Source organism: Etheostoma spectabile, chromosome 22, assembly GCF_008692095.1.
Source record: "Etheostoma spectabile isolate EspeVRDwgs_2016 chromosome 22, UIUC_Espe_1.0, whole genome shotgun sequence".
Taxonomy (NCBI): domain Eukaryota; kingdom Metazoa; phylum Chordata; class Actinopteri; order Perciformes; family Percidae; genus Etheostoma; species Etheostoma spectabile.
In genome coordinates, this window is record NC_045754.1 from 19259309 (window position 1) to 19278345 (window position 19037).

The following is a 19037-nucleotide window of genomic DNA, read 5'->3' on the forward strand; positions in this document are numbered from 1 at the left end:
AAATGGAGCAATGGCAAATGTATATAGATTCATCGGGAAAAGTAGATTTCTTTCTACATATAGATTACATATAGATTAACAAAAATGTGTACATTTAAAGCTGCATGCTGTTATTGACAACCATTAGGCAGGAAAACTCTGGCAGAATGACAACACCGTCGGCTAATGTGATAGCTAGCAGATGCCTAATTACACTTTCAGCAGACTTAGAGCGATATTATTATCCCATTTGAGTCAGGTGTCTTGCTATCAGACTAAAGTAATCTCAATATTCACTTGTCTTAGCTCTGGTTTGGCTCATCATGTCTCAAGAAAACTTCAAGAAGTATTTTGCTGTTACGTAACCACCTACTTATTCAGTTTGGCTCTTTAGCGGTAGGTGCTGCCCACATACTGCACATACACATACTGCCGCCGCGTACACTTAGATTGACTTTCTTTAATGGAAACAACTGCTTGCAGTTTATTGTGAATTGTTTGAAACCCAACCACCAATTTCCTTATTTGCAAGCCAGAAAGATAACAAATGACTCTGAAGTAGAATCTAAAATGGGCTAAGAGTTGCAGAGTTGGGGTCCAAATTCTCAGTGGCACTATCTATGGCCATTACATAATGTCATTACATATTAATGACACAAAACTATCAACAGTCGAAGAGTTTAATGCTCAAACATTTGCTTTTCCAGGCCCTTGTGGATTAGGTTTGATCAGATTTGATTGACAGTGACCTGGGATCATAATAACAACTCAATAATTGTCATCACATTTTGAATCTAATATGGATAAACTCTTGATTTGTATACGGACATTTCTGACAATGCTTTATTCAATTCCCCATCCATCTCAAACTAGTGAGAAAAGCAAGGACATAAACAGAAATTGTGTATGGTAAATTAACCAAAATGTGTGTATGTATGTGTGTGCGTGTGCTTGTGTGTAGAAACCCATCACGCTTAAGTGACTCATTGTTAGTCTCTGAATATCCATATATCCCTTTTACCTGTTACTCCTTATAGAGTAATCTGCTTCCTGTCATTGGCAGTGACAAGTCAAGTGTCCTTTGTCTGCTCTGTAGCCTGTCTGCTTCATAAATCTTGCACCGGCCAAACTCGGAGGTCATGTGGAACTTTTTACTTATGTGATAAAAATGGTCAAAGAGATAGCTACCACATTAATGGATCTGGTATTTCTACCAATGATATTAGTATTTCAAAATTTAAATGAAAAGTTAATTGGAAGGTTTTCTCAAAATTCTTGGGTGTAAGGTGATGCACTTAAGTTAGACATCCTATTCTACTGTAGGGATAAGGGAAATGCACTATTGAAAACAAGTGCAGCAGACACATCATCGTGATCATGAACAACCTGCCATGGGGGAAATGTGTTAAACTTTACATTCACATGTTAACATGTATTGCTCCTGTCAGTTTTGCCCAGCATATGGTTATAGTGATGGATCCACAATTCAAATGATCCATTAGAGTAAAATATTGCACTATTGTCTCTGGTTGGGAACAGTACATAAACTTCATGAATGGGCATCCTGATGACCAGAGAGCTTTGTTGCAGGTTATCTCCCGCTCTGTTTCCTGTTTGTGTCTACTGTTTTCTGTCAGTTAGGACTAAAAGCAATACAATCTTATCATGTAATCTTCTTAATGAAGAGGTCAATGTATAAAATATACCTGAAGACCTGAATATATGATAAGACTGTATTTGCCTACAGTTATTTACTAGCCAGCATTGAGATGTACTATAATCCGCCAAGGTACTACTAAGCAAAAACCTAAATACCTGCTTATCAACTGAAACAAATTACAGTGGAATCCCTATGGTTTCTTTAGTTGGGTTTTAATAGATAAGCTATCTTTATATTGTTATCATAAACAGTATAAATAAACCTTTGTAATATTTTCTTAAGGGTTTCCAAGGAAAAACTGGCCCACCAGGCCCAGGAGGTGTTGTTGGTCCCCAGGTAAGAAAAATGCTCAGCTATTGAAGGCAATTTAAAACGAAAATGTATGTAAGTAGGAATCTGTTAGTGGTGTTGTGGATCACAATCATCAGTGATTGGTATCATATTAGAAAATAAATGCTCAACTTAAATATGCAAATATTGGAAGTAAATTGCCATATTGTATCATTGCTATTTTGAACGGAAAACAATATAATAATAGTAACTGTGGGATGGCATCTTAGGGACCAACTGGAGAGACTGGCCCTGTTGGTGAGAGAGGCCACCCTGGGCCCCCTGGCCCACCGGGAGAGCAGGGTCTTCCAGGTGCTGCTGGCAAGGAGGGAGCTAAGGTATGTGTATACTGCATATTGTTACTTTCAAATAAATGCTCATTTGTTTTTCCATAGTAGCATAACATGCTAGAAATGGCCCCATTGCTCCCCTTTTTCTTCTATGGTGGGTAACAGATATCCATAGACATTTGTTTAAAACTGTGGGTTTGGATCATATTGTGAGCCGTTTTAGATTTGTGTTAATTATACCGAAGAGAGGAAGCCAGGGAGGTTGATAGAGAGATATGCACTATAGATGTGGGCTGCAAATTGAACTTATGCAGTTGCAATTATCGTACATGACTTGATTTTGCAGACTGAGCCAGCTGCACTCACAAGCAGTTATATTTTTGGAGGGCATGGAAAGCTCAATAGACTGCTGGATTGATTCATCAAAATTGTGAAAAAACAAATAAATCCATAGCAATAAATTTCCCCAGAAACACACCCCAGCAAACACCAAATTCTCACCATTACACTCAGTGCTATACTAGACTCTGGCAAGAGACTTCTGAAGATACAGTAGCTGAGATTTTGGGCTACATTCCCTCCCTGGCCTCCATTTGAGTGCTCATTTGGAGCAGACAATAGCCCTTTTGTAGAAGTATGGGGTGCTCCAAACCAAACCCCTGACTCCCAAGACCACTCAGCATCCCCTGCACTCTATCCCCTCCCTCAAACACCAATGTCTTCTGCTGCTTCAATTTTCTTCCTGTCTTCGCTAAGCAGACAGTTTAATCAAGTCCGCCGGCTAACTCCAAACCCTTTGCCATTCACAGCCCCTCTTTCCTCCCCACTCGGCTCAGGCCTGTGCATCTGTATGCCAGGGACACTTTGTGGAGGTCTTGGCAGCAGAGCCCAAATCCTCTTATATGTACTTGTCAAGCTTTTCCCCCAACTTTAACTCTTCTGTGCCTCCATGTTTGCAGATAAAGTCAGCCTGCCAATTACAAAGAAGTGAACAAAGCCAAAAGTAACTTTTTCTGGAGTCAAATTTCATTGTTTTAGAGATGTGGTTTATAAAACCAAACAGGAAGTAAACAAGATTGCCCCACAATTATTTACACAAATTCTAAAAGTCAGTTCAATTTTTGATGTGAGGTTTAGGGAAAAGGGTAGAGCATGCAACCATCTGCAGAAGCTGAACACATTTTTGCTTGCACATTTTGATTGTCCTTACTTGCAAGCACTCAAAAACGTTCTGTCTATATGTTATTGGTGGTATGTGGAGTTACCCCTGATTTTTTTATAATTTTGATTTGAGCTTTTTAGCCTCTAAGAAGCACACATTGATTTTCTTTTAATTTTGTATATATACAGTACATATATGAGACTTATGTATTAACTCTGTGGTGCCATAGTTAATGGATCAACAGAAAGCATACAGTACATACTTCAAACTTATTGTGGCTTATGGCCTATCAGGATGAATGCAAGCTGCAAAACAAATACACCTCTTATATAATTATACTATATTTATTTGACATATGCTTTTCAATAAATATGGACTTTTTTTTAGAACTCACCATTGCTCAGCTGCAAGCTGTAAAGTTAAATATTTTTTATTCATTCATATATGCAGAAACATACTTCGAAGCACAGGGTTCAGAGGAGGATGTTTCTGTTAGGAGGATGAACATTTCTTAAGTTCTGATTTTCAAGGTTTTGTCTGAGTCTCAGACAGAGGTGGGTAGAGTAGCCAAAGATTGTACTCAAGTAAAAGTACTGTTACTTTAGAATAATATGACTCAAGTAAAAGTAAAAGTAGTCATACAAATAATTACTTGAGTAAGAGTAAAAAAGTGCTTGATGAAAAAACTACTCAAGGAGTGAGTAACTGTTGAGTAACGTCTGATTTACTTCTTAACTCAAGCATCAATCAGACCGACAAAAATACAAAAAAAACATCTTTAGGCAAATTATAGTTCATCAAATCAATAGAATAAATTAAAATTAATTTATTAATTACAAAATAGCTTATTTGAGAGACTTGTCACATCAAATCTGGATGGATACTGCATGTGCAAAACATACTGTGTGTAACCTAAAAGACAAAGATCCACCTCTCCACAGCAAAAACTAAAACTACCGCTACGTTTCCTCAGGTTAGATGTTGAGTTGTTGAACGCTCACATGTCCGTTTTTTTTGGTCGACACAGAGGGCACAGCATAATGTAGCTGCTGTTTCACACTTTTTCTATAAGGTAACCATGCTTTCACTATGAGGCCGCTAGGAGTAAAACTACTCCTAGAAGTACAATTTTTTCAAAAACTTACTCAAGTAAATGTAACAGAGTAAATGTAACTCGTTACTACCCACCTCTGGTCTCAGAGCAGTTCTCAAATACAAGATTTAGCTTGTCATGTGCTTGGCATCTCCAAACTGATGTAGACACGATGCAAACACGAATTCTAAACTCCACAGGCAGTCAAGTTATATTAGAAGTGGTGTATGTGGATAAATACATTTTGAATAAAAGTATGAGAAAATAATTTAAAATAGTAAAGTTCCAACGACCCCTACCGCTGCTACAGCAATGACGGAAGACTAAATCCTCTTTCAGACTGGCACAAGATGAGGAGAGGGGCTGAACTGAAACTTACATTTATTCTGGACTTTTCTATGTAAAGCAGTTCTGTGTAATTTTAACAACGACATAAATGGAACAACTATTGCAGTGTTGATCCACTGTCAGTGGTTCCCAGTGATTCATCTGTGACTGCAGTCTAATATAAAAGGGTCAAAGGTTGAACACCTGTTCAGTAAAGCTCATCATACACCAGTTTCCTGTATAAAAATGGTACAGCGCTGATTATCATGTGGACACTTAAGCTGTGTACCAACGTGCCTAATGAACCAGGCTAATTTTACTTTGGTAGTCTGGCATTATCTACTCATTGTCTGATAAGGCTCAGTTGGCATTTTGCTTGGATGGGCATCATTTCAACTCGGCAGCACTATCGAGAACAGTTCTCTGCTTCACCCAGACACCCTTCTTCAATACATAAGTCTTTTTGTATTAATATTTATGTTGTGTATTTATTAACCATGCTGCATTGGTGCAACATTCGTGAAGTAAACTAATTCTCACACAAACATGTGTTCTTGTGTGTGTATAGGGAGACCCCGGACCTCAGGGGTCCTCTGGTAAAGATGGTCCCCCCGGCCTTCGAGGCTTCCCTGGAGAAAGAGGACTACCTGGTGCCACAGTAAGAGCTACACTCCACCTGCACCTATACAGCATACCTTGCCTTTACATGTGTTTGCTAGTAGAAGGTGACAGAACATCTCTACATAACAAATGAACCAGTGTCTATCTACAGCCATTCACTTCATTAGAGACACCAGCCCTGGAATTCACTCCTCACAATCAATCCGGTGCAGAGGAAATCCAAAGCGACATCTTAACAATGAACAAGCATGCCTCTGCATCGCTCCACCGCCACCACTGTTTTAACCGCCGCAAAGCATCATGGGCCTCTAATATAGAAGTAGGGAATTGTTGGTTAGGGAACCATTTGCAAAATCTTTCCCTGCTTTAACTGAAGGACTTGAATTGCTTTTCATATTCCAGTGCCAGCATTTTTTGGGGTGCAGCAAAGTTATTTGTTTATCTCTTTATTCATTATTTACTATAAATTATTAAGTGGGTAATGTTGGCAATTAGTCTATCGTGGCTAGGAATGGATATGCTGTGGGGAGAGGAAGTAATGTGCTGCCTGCATTCTCAAGGTCGGTCAGACTCTGCAGGCCGGCAGCACCGCTGATTGTTTTCTGCCATTGTAATTTACTCCATCACACAGCCACAGTCAACAGAGACTCATTACCCACAATGCCATGTGCTCTTTTGTGGCCCACTAAGGCGTTACACACACACAGGTTTTGTGCATTGACAAACAAACAAGAATACACACATGTCATGTGTACTTATGTAATGTATCCATATCCCCCCACTTTCTCTCTACAATATTCACATAAGAACATTTATGAGTGGAATGACATAATTTTTAGACATGCCATAAATCGTCACAAACACACAGTACAATGTATTGACATTCTATTATTGCACTTAACCCATCCTAGGTATTAGGAGCAGTGGACAGCTATACAGATAGCATCCAGGGAGCAACTTGGGGTTTAGTGTCTTGCTCAGGGACACTTCGACATTTGGCCAGATGACCTGGGATTGAACCACCAACCTTGTGGTTGTGGGGCAACCATTTTACCTCCAGGCCACAAGACACGCCAATTGCCTCTAAAAGGGTGAAAATGTTTATAGCAGTGATATTTCTCGGATCAGTGCTGTGAGGTAACTTGCACTCAAAGCACATTTCTAGTGGTGTCTAGCTGATGTGACAAACCAGTAACGAAGGTAGACAGTCCAGGCGGGATTGGCATCTGATGGAGATTTTATAAAACGTAGGGATGTAGAGGGAATGCAGATGCTGATGAAAAGTTACACAGGGTTTAGCAGCTATGTCAAGAGAGTCCTCAATTGTTTTTTTTCTTCTTTTCCCCAGGGCCCAGCAGGTCTGAAGGGAGGAGAGGGGCCCCAGGGTCCACCTGGTCCTGTTGTAAGTATACTGTTCCTGAGATCAAAGTATTGTACCTTTCCTTTCTGTATTGGATTATTTTTCATATTTAATTTGTGTTTTTGCTTAGGGTGAAGGGTTGTACAGTATATTTAATATTTTAGCGAGGCATGCATATGCCAAGCACCCGATAGGGCAGTTAGCATCATTTGGACAAAGCTTTAAAAAGGGGCTTTAATTGACCAATTATGAGGCAAACTTATGAGAGAAAGTTACATTTATGTATTTGTTTGTTTGAAGTTGTATTGCCCCAGGACGGGTTTGCTGAGCAGTGTGTTCTCTTTTCAGCTGGGCATTGCTGCACATTCATGAATTTATTAGACACTCACACATTCTATCAATGTCCTGTGTATAAATCCACAGTAGTAGCTTGGTTAGGTGTCTTGCTCAAATACATAACAACTGTAGCTGCATTATATAAAGGAGAGCCTAGGGTTTCTCGAATACAGCAGGAATTACAAGTGCTGAAGGTAAATGAAAACTGTTTGCACAGTGACATTAAGGCAGACATGAGAAAAAAATCAAACAGTACATTATTTCAGTTGCACAAAGTGACTAAGTGCCTGTGTAATGTACAACTCATTAAGCCATCAAAGTCACGTAATCATTTTTAAAAACATTTTTTAAATTAATTTTCCAATGAAAGCATCACCAAATTTCATCTCATCCTACTGCACACAGCGATTTGCCTTTAAAGTGATCATGCGCTAGAGTAGCTGGGTATCAAGACCGTTGCTCCATTGCCTTCTGGCACACAAAAACAGAGTAACAGACCCCCCCCCCCCCCCCCACCCCACACACACACACACACACACAAACAACCACACAGCAAGGAGAGCATCCATATGGTGAGTCAGTGTGTAGTCATTCCAGCGTTGCTCCTACACATGCCTCATCTGTCCCAAAGGTTGCATCCTGGCACTTTACGCCTGCTGTGTTCATTCTTCTCAAATTGCCACAGAGACTCTAGAGCTTCTTCACAAAATTCAGGGGTAAGGTTAGCACAATGTAAGAAGCTGCTGATGTTACAATAGTTATTTTCTTATTCCTAATCATGCTCTGTTTTTTTTCTTTTTAATTAGCACCCACTTATGTATTTTTGTTAAAGCAATACAATCACAAAATACATAGCTACAAAAAACAAGACATTTTGAGCAAAACAGTGTTACATAATTATCTGATAGGCTCTTGTTATTGTCTCTTGATATTTGACATACGTACATTGTTGAAGTGGCAAATGGTAATTATTGCAGTATAAAGTCAGGATTCTAGATAATGTGATTATGCTCATGACAAGCATTGCAGGTTTTGTGCCACGTCTTTTTCTCTGGAACGTAAAGTTCTGCTCAGGAGATACTTGACTGTCTAGTGTTCAGCACTTATATATGAACATGTTGATCAAACATTTTAGAATAATCTAGCAGCAATGTGACTCCGCCACAGTAATTACCGTACAGGCTTGGGAAATGAATACATTCATAATTTCCTACACAAGGACACAGATTTAACACACTAAAGTAACCTAACATCAGCTACTTACTTCACACTGTAGAGTAGAAAACATATTATTCCCCCAGTTTATTGTTTTGGGGGTTGTTTTTTATGTGCTCAAGGGTTTTTAATTCTTATATCATGGGACACTAAAACTTGTTTTAGGTATAACAGTGCTGTAAAATAAATAACAAATAACTCAAAAATCAAACAATTTAGTTTGTTTGCAAAGAACAGAAAAATTATTAATTAATAAAATTAATAAAAGGGCTAGATTATTAATTCATATAAATGTGGTTACAAAATAATCTCCATAAGAAAATCAGGGTTACAAAACAGAACAGTCTTAAAGTGCCCATATTATGAAAAAAAATCACTTTTTCTTGGATTTGGGGTGTAATTTTGTATCTCTGGTGCTTCCACATGCATACAAACTTGGATAAAAAAAACACCCATGCTGTTGTGAGTGAGATACTGTTTCCGAATGTCCTCTGCCTTTAGTCTCCGGGTGAGCTGTTCAAAATCTGCACGGCTTTCTGCGTTACTAGCCGAGACAAGGTGGCTAACCGTAGTACATGGTAGCGCTAGCATGCTACCTAGTTCTCAATGGCAAAACACTGCTACAACACACACTAGTTCACCGTAATCTCCAAAAGAACTACTTCCATGTCCCTATTCTGCAGGTATTCCACAAGTGTCCCTTGTTTAGAAGAAGTCTCCCAGCTAATCCTGCCTTGTACTGACCAAAGTTGTAAAAGAATTATCTAGCTGATGTGATCTTACCTAGCTACTGAGCATGTGCAACTCCCAGCAAAAATAGTATAGAAGTGAGATGTCTCACTCTGTAGCTAAAACAGAGAACTAAACTCACAGGGTGAAAACAGGATCTGCAGCAATGTGCAACAGTATGGTGTTTTTTGAAAATGAAACCCTGTCAACCTATTCTGGTACAACCTTAAAATACAATTATGAACCTGAAAATGAGCAAAATATGAGAGCTTTAATTTGCAGTTTGGTTCTATATTGAGTTTTCTGGTAGGGCCATGTAACATATGGTTAATGTGAATGCAGGTACACGTTGAGTTAATTCAGTGAAGCTGAGATTTAATGGGTCTTCAACCATCATGTTTTATGGATTTAGGATGAACACTGAGTTTCTGTATATGAGTACTGATACACAGCAGCAGCCTCTTTTATTCAGAAATGAATTTTCAGCAGCAGGAGTGAGACACCAGCTCCCCGGCAGAAGATAATGCTGACTGCTTTCAAGGAGCACCAGTGCTTTATTAGAACTTAAAAGCCACCTGCTACTGTGTGTTGCTCCTGCTGCTTTCTCACTTTTCCTCCTAAAAGTGTGTGTGTGTGTGTGTGTGTGTTTGTGTGTTGATCCATTAGCAGTGTGACTCAGATGGGTCTTGCTTTGTAGATGTCTTAATGGCAGTGGTTGTTGTTGAGCATGCTCAGGTTATATTTAGGTTCAAGCTTTATAACATGAACTATAAAATGGTTGTTCTTCTTGCCACAACAAACAGAACATGGTTTCTGCCTCTATTTCTCATCATATCTATCTACGTTTCTCACGCTCACAGGGTTCTCCTGGTGAAAGAGGTCCTGCTGGTTTAGCCGGTCCAATTGGCCTATCTGGTAGACCTGGCCCTCAGGGTCCCCCTGGTCCTGCTGGGGAAAAGGGAGCACCTGTAAGCATTTTTTTCTCTGCTACAATACAGTGGCTGACACCAAATTTTTCTGTTACTTAAACAATGTTTTAATCTTTTCCTCCCTTTGACCTACAATTCAGCTGTTTTTGTTTTCAAGATCTAGTTAAAAGGAATCTCTTTGCTCTTGTAGGGTGAGAAAGGACCACAAGGTCCTGCTGGTCGTGATGGTGTCCAGGGTCCTGTTGGTCTGCCCGGGCCTGCTGGACCTCAGGGTCCACCTGGAGAGGATGGTGACAAGGTCAGTCAACCACACTCCCCACCTCTAATCCCATCCTTTTGGCCCAATTACAACTCCTTTTCTATTCCCGAACTGCGATATGTTGTGGGATTATGCCAGATTGCCAATCAATCTTCATCCCCATGTTTGCACTCAGGCCATCTGCACAGAACATATGTCTGTCTCTTTCCCTCACTGTGTCCTATCCATCTTCATAACCAAATGCGCCAGTAAACGCAATTAGAGGAGATATAAAAGTGTGATACAATTGCTTGTTTTATCTCCTTCAATAATTATGCCCCTTAAGGTAACTATCAGGCATGGTATTGAGCTGCCCAACTTATGTCACTGCAGAGGTTTACAATGCAACAGAAGTCGACAGAAGAAAACTTACATCTCCATATTTGTGCATCCATACAGTTATAGCTGCAGATAATGGCTGTTTGTGTTCAGCCAAGGGTTTTCAATGATCCTCTCATATGACATTTCAAGAAGAAGCGAGGCTGAAATGAGACAGATGATTGTTTGTGTGTGTGTGTGTGTGTTTCTCTTTCCCAGGGAGAGGTTGGAGAGCCCGGTCAGAAGGGAAGCAAAGCCGACAAGGGAGAACAGGTGTGTTACAGGAATCAGAGTCCATTCATTTCTTACTTGCACACACATTTACATGAGATAGGAAGAAGTCCCTACTTACAGAACTGCACACTAACGGAATTATAACAATGAACTTTTTTAAATATACAAATCACAAAGTGAAACATCAGTGCTTTTACATTTGTGTAAACGTTTAATTGTTTGTGTTCAGGGTCCTCCTGGCCCAGCTGGTCTCCAAGGTCCAATAGGTGCCCCAGGTCCTGCAGTAAGTACAACTCTCCAAAAAAACAGATAAAACTGATGTAATGGACCATGTGTGTGATGTCTGAAGAAGACTGTAAAATGCTCAATATTCAACGAGGCAGAGGATTCTTCCTGATAAAGACACTAGTTATTTAAAATCATCAAGTTGAAAAGCTTCCTCAGAATCAACATTAATGGCCAAGTTTGTTGGAACACACGCATGGCATTTGACTCTTTTTTTTTTAACTCTCAGAGTACATGCATGTAGACATATGGCTAAAATCAAGGACAACAGAGCTGTCACACTAAATGCTTGGGGGAATTAGTATAGTCTAGACCTACTCTATCTGTAAAGTGTCTTGAGATAACTATTGTTATGAATTGATACTATAAATAAATTAAAATTGAATTGAACAAAGTAAACATAAACACCAAGGCCGCTGTACCAGATTAGATTAGATTTTTTCTTTGGACCCTCTTCTGTGTAATTTTAAAAAATACAGACATACAAGTATTTTAATGAGCATACCATTGTGTGCAACACCATCTTTGCCATCAATGTCTTACAAGCTTGTCAAAGAATAAACATGGTCTTAAACAACACATGAACATGCATTAAATGTTAAAGTTGAGAGGAAATGTCACAGTGAAAGTGGGTGTGTTTTCTCAGGGAGCTGATGGAGAGCCTGGTCCCAGAGGTCAGCAGGGTATGTTTGGACAGAAGGGAGATGAAGGTTCCAGAGGTTTCCCTGGACCTCCTGGTCCCATCGGTCTGCAGGTTAGTACCAGTCACACCTGTACATGTGCAAACACATTCCTCCTCATTAATCCTACACAGTGAGCCATATGGTGCCATCAATTTGCAGTAGTACAATGTGTGTCATGTAAACAGCAGTCAAGAATAACACTTGCTATTGCAAGTTAGCATTTTAAATAGCAAGCTATGATAACAAATGGTAAGAGTCATTATAGAGGCAATACTTTGAACATGCATTTCTTTTGCATGCATTTTTGTCAATGCTATGGTTACATTGAAGCCCTTGGTCAGTAAACATTGTGTAAGTAATGAATTTACTGTAGCAATTTGAAAATTTTCAGGTAAGCAATGAACGCATATTGTGCTAAGAGAGACTTATGTACTGCCAGGTAGTGTTGTTTTACACCCCCCCCCCCGATTCAGCTCTGTGCCGCACACTGCAAAAAACAGTTGTCTTCACAAAACCTTCAGTACTATATTCAGTTTTTAAAGGGGCTGCACTCGAAATACTGAAAAAAACGGCTGCCTCCACACGGCTCTCACAGACTGAAATACTTGAAATATCTGTTTTTTCACATGCACTGACATGCACACACGGCCAGACCAACTATCAAAACAAAGAACAGAAAAGCTGAGATTACAGCACAAACAGAGTTAGTGAGACTTTGCAATTACTCCAATACATCTTTGCATTGCAAATATTTGTTTGCTGCTATAAAAATGTTCTGAGTTGAGTACTTCTATTTTATAGTCACCACATGTCATACAGTTGTATTCATATTTAGCCAGACACAGATACATTGAAATTTAATTTAATTTGTTTGTCTTTGGATAGTGGGAGAAAACCTGACTAAGCAGGGAAAACACGTACATGAATATTATTGCACTCATTGATTGATTGTTTACTTGAATATTGATATATTTTTCGGGTAAATTAGAGTGTCCAATTAGATGAAAGTGTTTTTTTTTGTGGGAGAAAAACCTAAGCACCCAGGAGAAAACCCAATGAAGGGGGGGGGGGGGGGGATTGAAGTAATGATACAGTTTCCAGTTTCTACTCATCACGTGCATTGTTCTTCCTCCGCCCTTATTAACTCGGCCTCGTTACATTTCCTCCTCCACCTTCTCCTTCCTGTCTTTATCCACCTTTGCTTCTTTCTTTTTCTTATCGTCTTTCTCCATCTTCTCTGTTTTTTTCATCTCCTTTTGGATCATTTTGCTTTTCAGTTTCTCCAACTCTTCCTGTCTGTCGCCGGCCCTCTTGCGAAAAAAGAAACCTCTTCTCTTCTCATTCAATTTCAGACAGAGGTCTTCTAGTTCTTTCTTCTCGTCCTCCATCTGGTTGTCCTTAACCTCCCAGCTCCAGTTGTTTCTCAGCCAGGTCTTTTGTGAACTTTTCTTCCAGTTCCTTCTTCTCGTCCTCCATCTGTTTGTCCTTAATCTCCCAGCTCCTTTGTCTCTCAGCCAGGTCTTTTGTGAACCTGTCCTCCAGAGCGGTGCATTTTGCTGACCAGGTTTTCTTGCTCTGCTGGAGTTCAGCTTCATTGGTGTTCAGCTTGAATATTTTCTCTGTGAGCATCTGGGTGAGACTGTCGTTCCTAGAGCTGAGATCCAGGATTTCATAGCCCCTCTCGATGATTAGGTCCAGAATCTGGTTCACCTTCCCCTGGAGTTTTTCTTTCTCTGCCTCATACTTTGCGACCATCTCGTTGTATTTGTCTTGCTGAAGCTGGCGTGTTTTCTTGTGATGGCAGATTTCTAGTTTGAAATCTGTTGCCCGGTTAACTAGAAGCTCCTCCGGACGGCCAACTCGACCCTTCTTAGGGACCATATCACAGCTCTCCTGTAGGGTAGAGCCGGGACAGTTGAAACACTTTTTAATGAAACGTAATTTACAAAGCGGTTGTATCGCACTGAAAGCTAATATTTTGTCATCAGCCACCTACACGTGTCACCTGTCAAATGCAGTTGCATTTTCAGCTTTGAACAAAACCGTTCAGGAGTTATTACAACAAAAGTGGGACGTGCATAATGTTTAATCTGTCCCTCCTGGACGGGACGAATAAATGGCATGGGGGGACGTATGAAACATACAGTTTAAGCCTTATAAACTTCTCACAACTTTAATATTTTACTATATGAATGAATGGTATGAATGGTACTTCCGAAAGGTGTTATTTTAGATTTTTGTTTCAGGGCTATACGTCGTTGTGAATGTCTGGTAACAACTAATTGCCGTTATCGTGAAGTGTTTATGAAGTGGTTATTGAAATATCATGTACTTTGGATGATTCGGACATTTTTACAGCTAGAACAGTACGTTTTTCCATTTATATCATGTTCTATTGTGGAAAATGTCGTTTCACTAGGTGTTTACGTGGGTTAGACCACTGGACATCCAAATAACGCGCCACAGCCGGTCAGTCTCCATAGGATAACATGGGAAAACTCGACCCTTTACAGTAAGGCGGGTAACGCTTTATAATAACCATCTTTAATAGATGGTAAATTGATTAATTAATCTTTAATTAATTGTCATTTAACTGTTATCAAACCATAATTTTACTGTTAACAAACAAGTAAATCATAATTAATAAAATATTAGTAGTGCTGTAAATTAACAGTTTATTGGTACATACATTACATCCCTCATATACTATATTACGTATCGAGTAATGATTTAAAAATGTTTGTAAACCTTTACGAAACCATTTTTAAAGCATCTATATACATTAAATAGAAAGATGGACCAGAAATTCTTAATACGTTAAGGGTTACTAGTTGGTTTTTAAACCGTCTATAAAGAGTGTCTGGATGGTTATTATAAAGTTGCAATAAATTACTATAATACCTTGTTAAATAGTTAATAAATACTTTGTAAACCATCTATAAATATTATCAGGACTCTATTGTAAAGTTGCAACTGATGTTTTTCATAGTTATTGGTTAGTAATTTATCTAAATAATGTTTATAGATGGTTTACAATTTATTTTTTATATCATTGTCCAATACCTAATATAGTATATGAGGAATATAATGTATGTAACAATAAACTGTTAATTTACAGCACTACTAATAATTAGTAAACATTATTAATTGTAATTTAATTGTTAACAGTCAAATGACGGTTTGCTAACAGTTAAATGACAAATAACTAAAGTTTTCAATTTACCATGCATTAATGATGGTTATTATAAATATATGTGTAATATATGTATTTAGTGCAGCGTACTGTATATCAGCAGTACGGTATATGGGACGTTGAAAGAGCTATCTATGTAAAGACACACAAAGGTGGTGGTGAGGAACACATTGGGCCTGGTTGACGTCCTACTGTTGTGACTCAGACCTGTTTCTACTGTACCTCGACTGGTTCACTTGATAGATGAGAAAAATGTGTTCATCTGTGGTCTCTAGCCGTCACAATGGATGAGGAGAAAGTCACAATTGTGGTACGGAAATATCCGGTCCTCTATGAGCCACAGCCCTTGCTTCATAAAGTTAATGTTAAAGAAAAGCTATTTCCTGTTTAGCCATGTGTGGCCGGGGAGATTGGCTCACCTGAAATAGCACAGAGCAGAACCTTGGTTTCAGGCCATCACTTCATATTAATTTCATATGTATTATATTGTGGGTCATATTCGACATGCCATGCTTTAGGTTTGTGCTATGGGGGACACAGAACATGTGACATAAGAGTCTTTTGGAATCTTTTTTCAAGTAACGTTGCTTTGAAGTGTTTACTGAAGGCATTTGGGGCCACTCAATTAACTGCTTTGCAATACCATACTCTACAATAATGACTTGTTGCTAGGGAAAGAATAGCTTATTAAGCATGCACAAGGGGTGGGAATAGGAAAACTACAATGAGTTTAATACAGAGGCCCACAACAAACTAAATTTAAAACAATTAGAATTTAATGTTTTTATGATTTATGTTTTAGACCTACTGTATTGAGGAAGTGTAACCACTCAGTATTTATTTATTCTTTTATCTTATACATCTCTTATATTTTATTACCGTGAATAGTCTGAAATAAGTTGAATTGAAATATTTCATCTTTTCTGCCTGTACATGCAGTACATACCAATCAGGATTGCTCAAATTAGCTGTCTAAACCGTGTGGGGCTGCCACACAGTGACATTCATCCCACACCATGCTACAGTGCAAACAAAGGCAGACACACACTTGCACACACATGCACACTCACACATACACACACACACACACGTATTCTCCGCTTTAATTGAATATGTGGTGTGTAATGTATGGTGACTGAGCTTTGACCTGCAATGATTACACCTCTCACCTTCATTCGCTGGCAACATCCATGCTCCGCTAATTTAGAAAAAGCATTATCATCAGTGCTACAATTTGCTTTTTTATATGCAACATTTTATTTTATTCATAGGTATGTGGTAAAGAAGACTCCACCCATCCAAGGATCCGTTTAAGCCAGATTGGAAATATTAGAATCAGAATCGGATTTATTGCCAAGCAAGTTTGCACGTAAAAGGAATTTGCCTTGGTGTATTAGGTGCACACAGTAAACAATAAACATATTAACCGTCTGAGCCCGAGACACTCGCCCACTAGTAAAAAAGCACCTCTGATTCATAGTTTAATAACTTTTGAACCATAGAAGCGATTCACTCACCCCCGGTTGCTTTTAAATCCTGACGTTTTCGCGTTTACGACGGTCTTTTCCGGGTCTTTCTAGCCTCTACAGGGGATTTTCTATCCAGCCTGGAACTTCAGCCTTTTTGGGCTTTAAATCCACACTGTTATATCCAAGATTGGTCCACTTTATATCCATAATTCATCGCGTTTTGGCTCATTTCTGCCGCTGAATCGTTCGTCTACTCTCTGCTCTCTCGCTCTGTTTCTGTACTGTCTACTTTTCAGGAAGTGCATGCCCATATATGGGAGATAAAGTCACCCCTCTTGTATGGAAGGCCACAGGGGACAAAAAGGCCTTTAGACTCTATGGAAGGCCAAGTGATGCAATATTTAGACACACATTTGCTTTTATAGCATTGCTGTGGGTGTAATATCAATAAATATGACATTATTATGTTATTATTGGCATAAGTAAATGTCATGAGAGCAAAAGCGTCTTGACTTTCTTTGCAAAAATGCATGTGTTTTGTCAACTGTATAAGTTATAATGATTATTTCTTCACAGTGTGACTCCCAAGACATATGAGAAGTGTTTTAGAAAGGAAAATGGCTTAGGTTTTACTTTTGTCTGTGATATCAATATATATCTGGAAGATTCATGTTCCGTTTTATTTATTTATTTATTTTTAAGGCCCTACAACCATTTTTAACATGCAAGTGACCTCACTGCAACCCAAATATTCTAATAACCCAGTTTGTCCTGAAAAAAATGATGTTCATATCTTGACTGTAGACAACAGGGTTGATGTTTTACAAGCTTTTTTATAAAATAAATCCAGACGGAAAATAAACTGTAAAAATGGCCCCAGGGCCCAGAGGGGAATACACATTAAAGCAAAGTACTGCTACTGTCAAAAACATACATTTAGAATATTACAATAAAAAGTATGTAAAAAGACACCTATAGCAAATATGTGTAATTTAACTGTTTTAGGATCATTTTATGGTAAAAAAAACAACAGATCAGCTGTATACCAAAAAATGTACACATAATCTACACAACAGCTAGGCTTAATGATGTTTTGCATCACTGTGATAATAATGTAACGAGATAGGACATTTCCCTTCATAGTAGCCTATTTGTTAGTAATGATCTGTTTTATTAGTAATCAACTCCTTAGACTAAACACGTTAAGAGTTTACTGCAGAGATTGGGGCCATTGTCTTGATGAAATTACGTAGACTACTGCTCATTGTTCCAAGGTACTATCCTATCTCTGCAGGATTTTATTCAATGGACTTTTAATTAGGAGTAATTTACTTCCCATTGCAATTCCAATAATTGCAGGGACTGACCTGCTCCGAGATTCAGTTTCTCATTGAGCCCATTTACCATGCTGAATAATTAGAACACCGCTAATCATCTCCGACTAGAGGAGACCTTTACACAGATGAGATTTCTCAGCACGGCAGGGATCAGCATGCAGCAACACACACTTTTTAGCACCCATGGAAAATACCTGGAAACAGGGGCATGAACACACATAAGCTCAGATGTAGGGCAATGCAGACATACACAAACAGTCAGTAAAGAGTCAGCTTATGGTGTAAGCAGATGTAGAGTAATGTATTCTTTGATTTCCTCTCTTACACCTTACCCTGAAGACAAACTGCCTCTGAATTAAGGACACACACACACACACACACACACGAGTACAGCAGTTTAATCACAGCAATTACCGGTAGAAATGTCAGAGATCAAACACACATATGAGGTCTTGACCACACTGCTCATTTAACATGCATGAGTGAGCCGGATCTATGTTTGCACCTTTGAGGGAAGATGAAACTGTCACTGACTACAAAAGGGAAAGCAAACAGAAGAGAAGTATTATCTTGCATGTTAGTGGAGCTGGGGACAGAACTGATTATTCATAATAAAGCTTAAAATCCTGTTGTGCGCACACCCAAGTTTAGAGTTATCTGATACATCACTGACACTGAGTTCTTAGACTTTTTAACGCATGGCATACTTGCCCTACCATGTCTCCTACCTTATTCAAAGGCCTTGCTATTTGCTATGGATAATAATTAAAAAAGCTTCTTCTGTCTCTTGATCTGCCGGTCAATTTTCATTCCTACCCTCACCTATGGTCATGAAGGCTGGGTCATGACCGAAAGAACGAGATCCAGGGTACAAGCGGCCAAAATGGCTTTCCTCAGGAGGGTGGCTGGCGTCTCCCTTAGAGATAGGGTGAGAAGATCAGTCATCTGGTGAGGAGCTCGGAGTAGAGCCGCTGCTCCTTTGCGTCGAAAGGAGCCAGTTGAGGTGGTTTGGGCATCTGGTAAGGATGCCACCTGGAAGCCCTAGGGAGGTGTTCCAAGAACGTCCAGCTGGGAGGAGGCCTCGGGGAAGACCCAGGACTAGGTGGAGGGATTATATCTCAAACCTTGCTTGGGAACGCCTTGGGATCCCCCAGTCGGAGCTGGTTAATGTGGCTCGAGAAGGGGAAGT

At 39.2% G+C, this 19037-nt stretch overlaps 1 protein-coding gene across 8 annotated transcripts in view; it reads left to right on the forward strand.

Moving 5' to 3' along the window:
- The window catches only part of col11a1a (collagen, type XI, alpha 1a), a 95894-nt gene that overhangs the window by 57202 nt on the left and 19655 nt on the right, over positions 1-19037 (forward strand). For 7 of the 8 annotated variants that reach the window (XM_032503774.1, XM_032503775.1, XM_032503776.1 and 4 more), the window contains 9 exons: positions 1922-1975; positions 2200-2307; positions 5410-5499; positions 6811-6864; positions 9963-10070; positions 10222-10329; positions 10867-10920; positions 11111-11164; positions 11813-11920. In XM_032503774.1, coding sequence (XP_032359665.1) covers positions 1922-1975; positions 2200-2307; positions 5410-5499; positions 6811-6864; positions 9963-10070; positions 10222-10329; positions 10867-10920; positions 11111-11164; positions 11813-11920 — 738 coding nt within the window. The remainder of the gene's footprint in view (positions 1-1921; positions 1976-2199; positions 2308-5409; positions 5500-6810; positions 6865-9962; positions 10071-10221; positions 10330-10866; positions 10921-11110; positions 11165-11812; positions 11921-19037) is intronic. The other variant, XM_032503781.1, reaches the window with a different exon arrangement.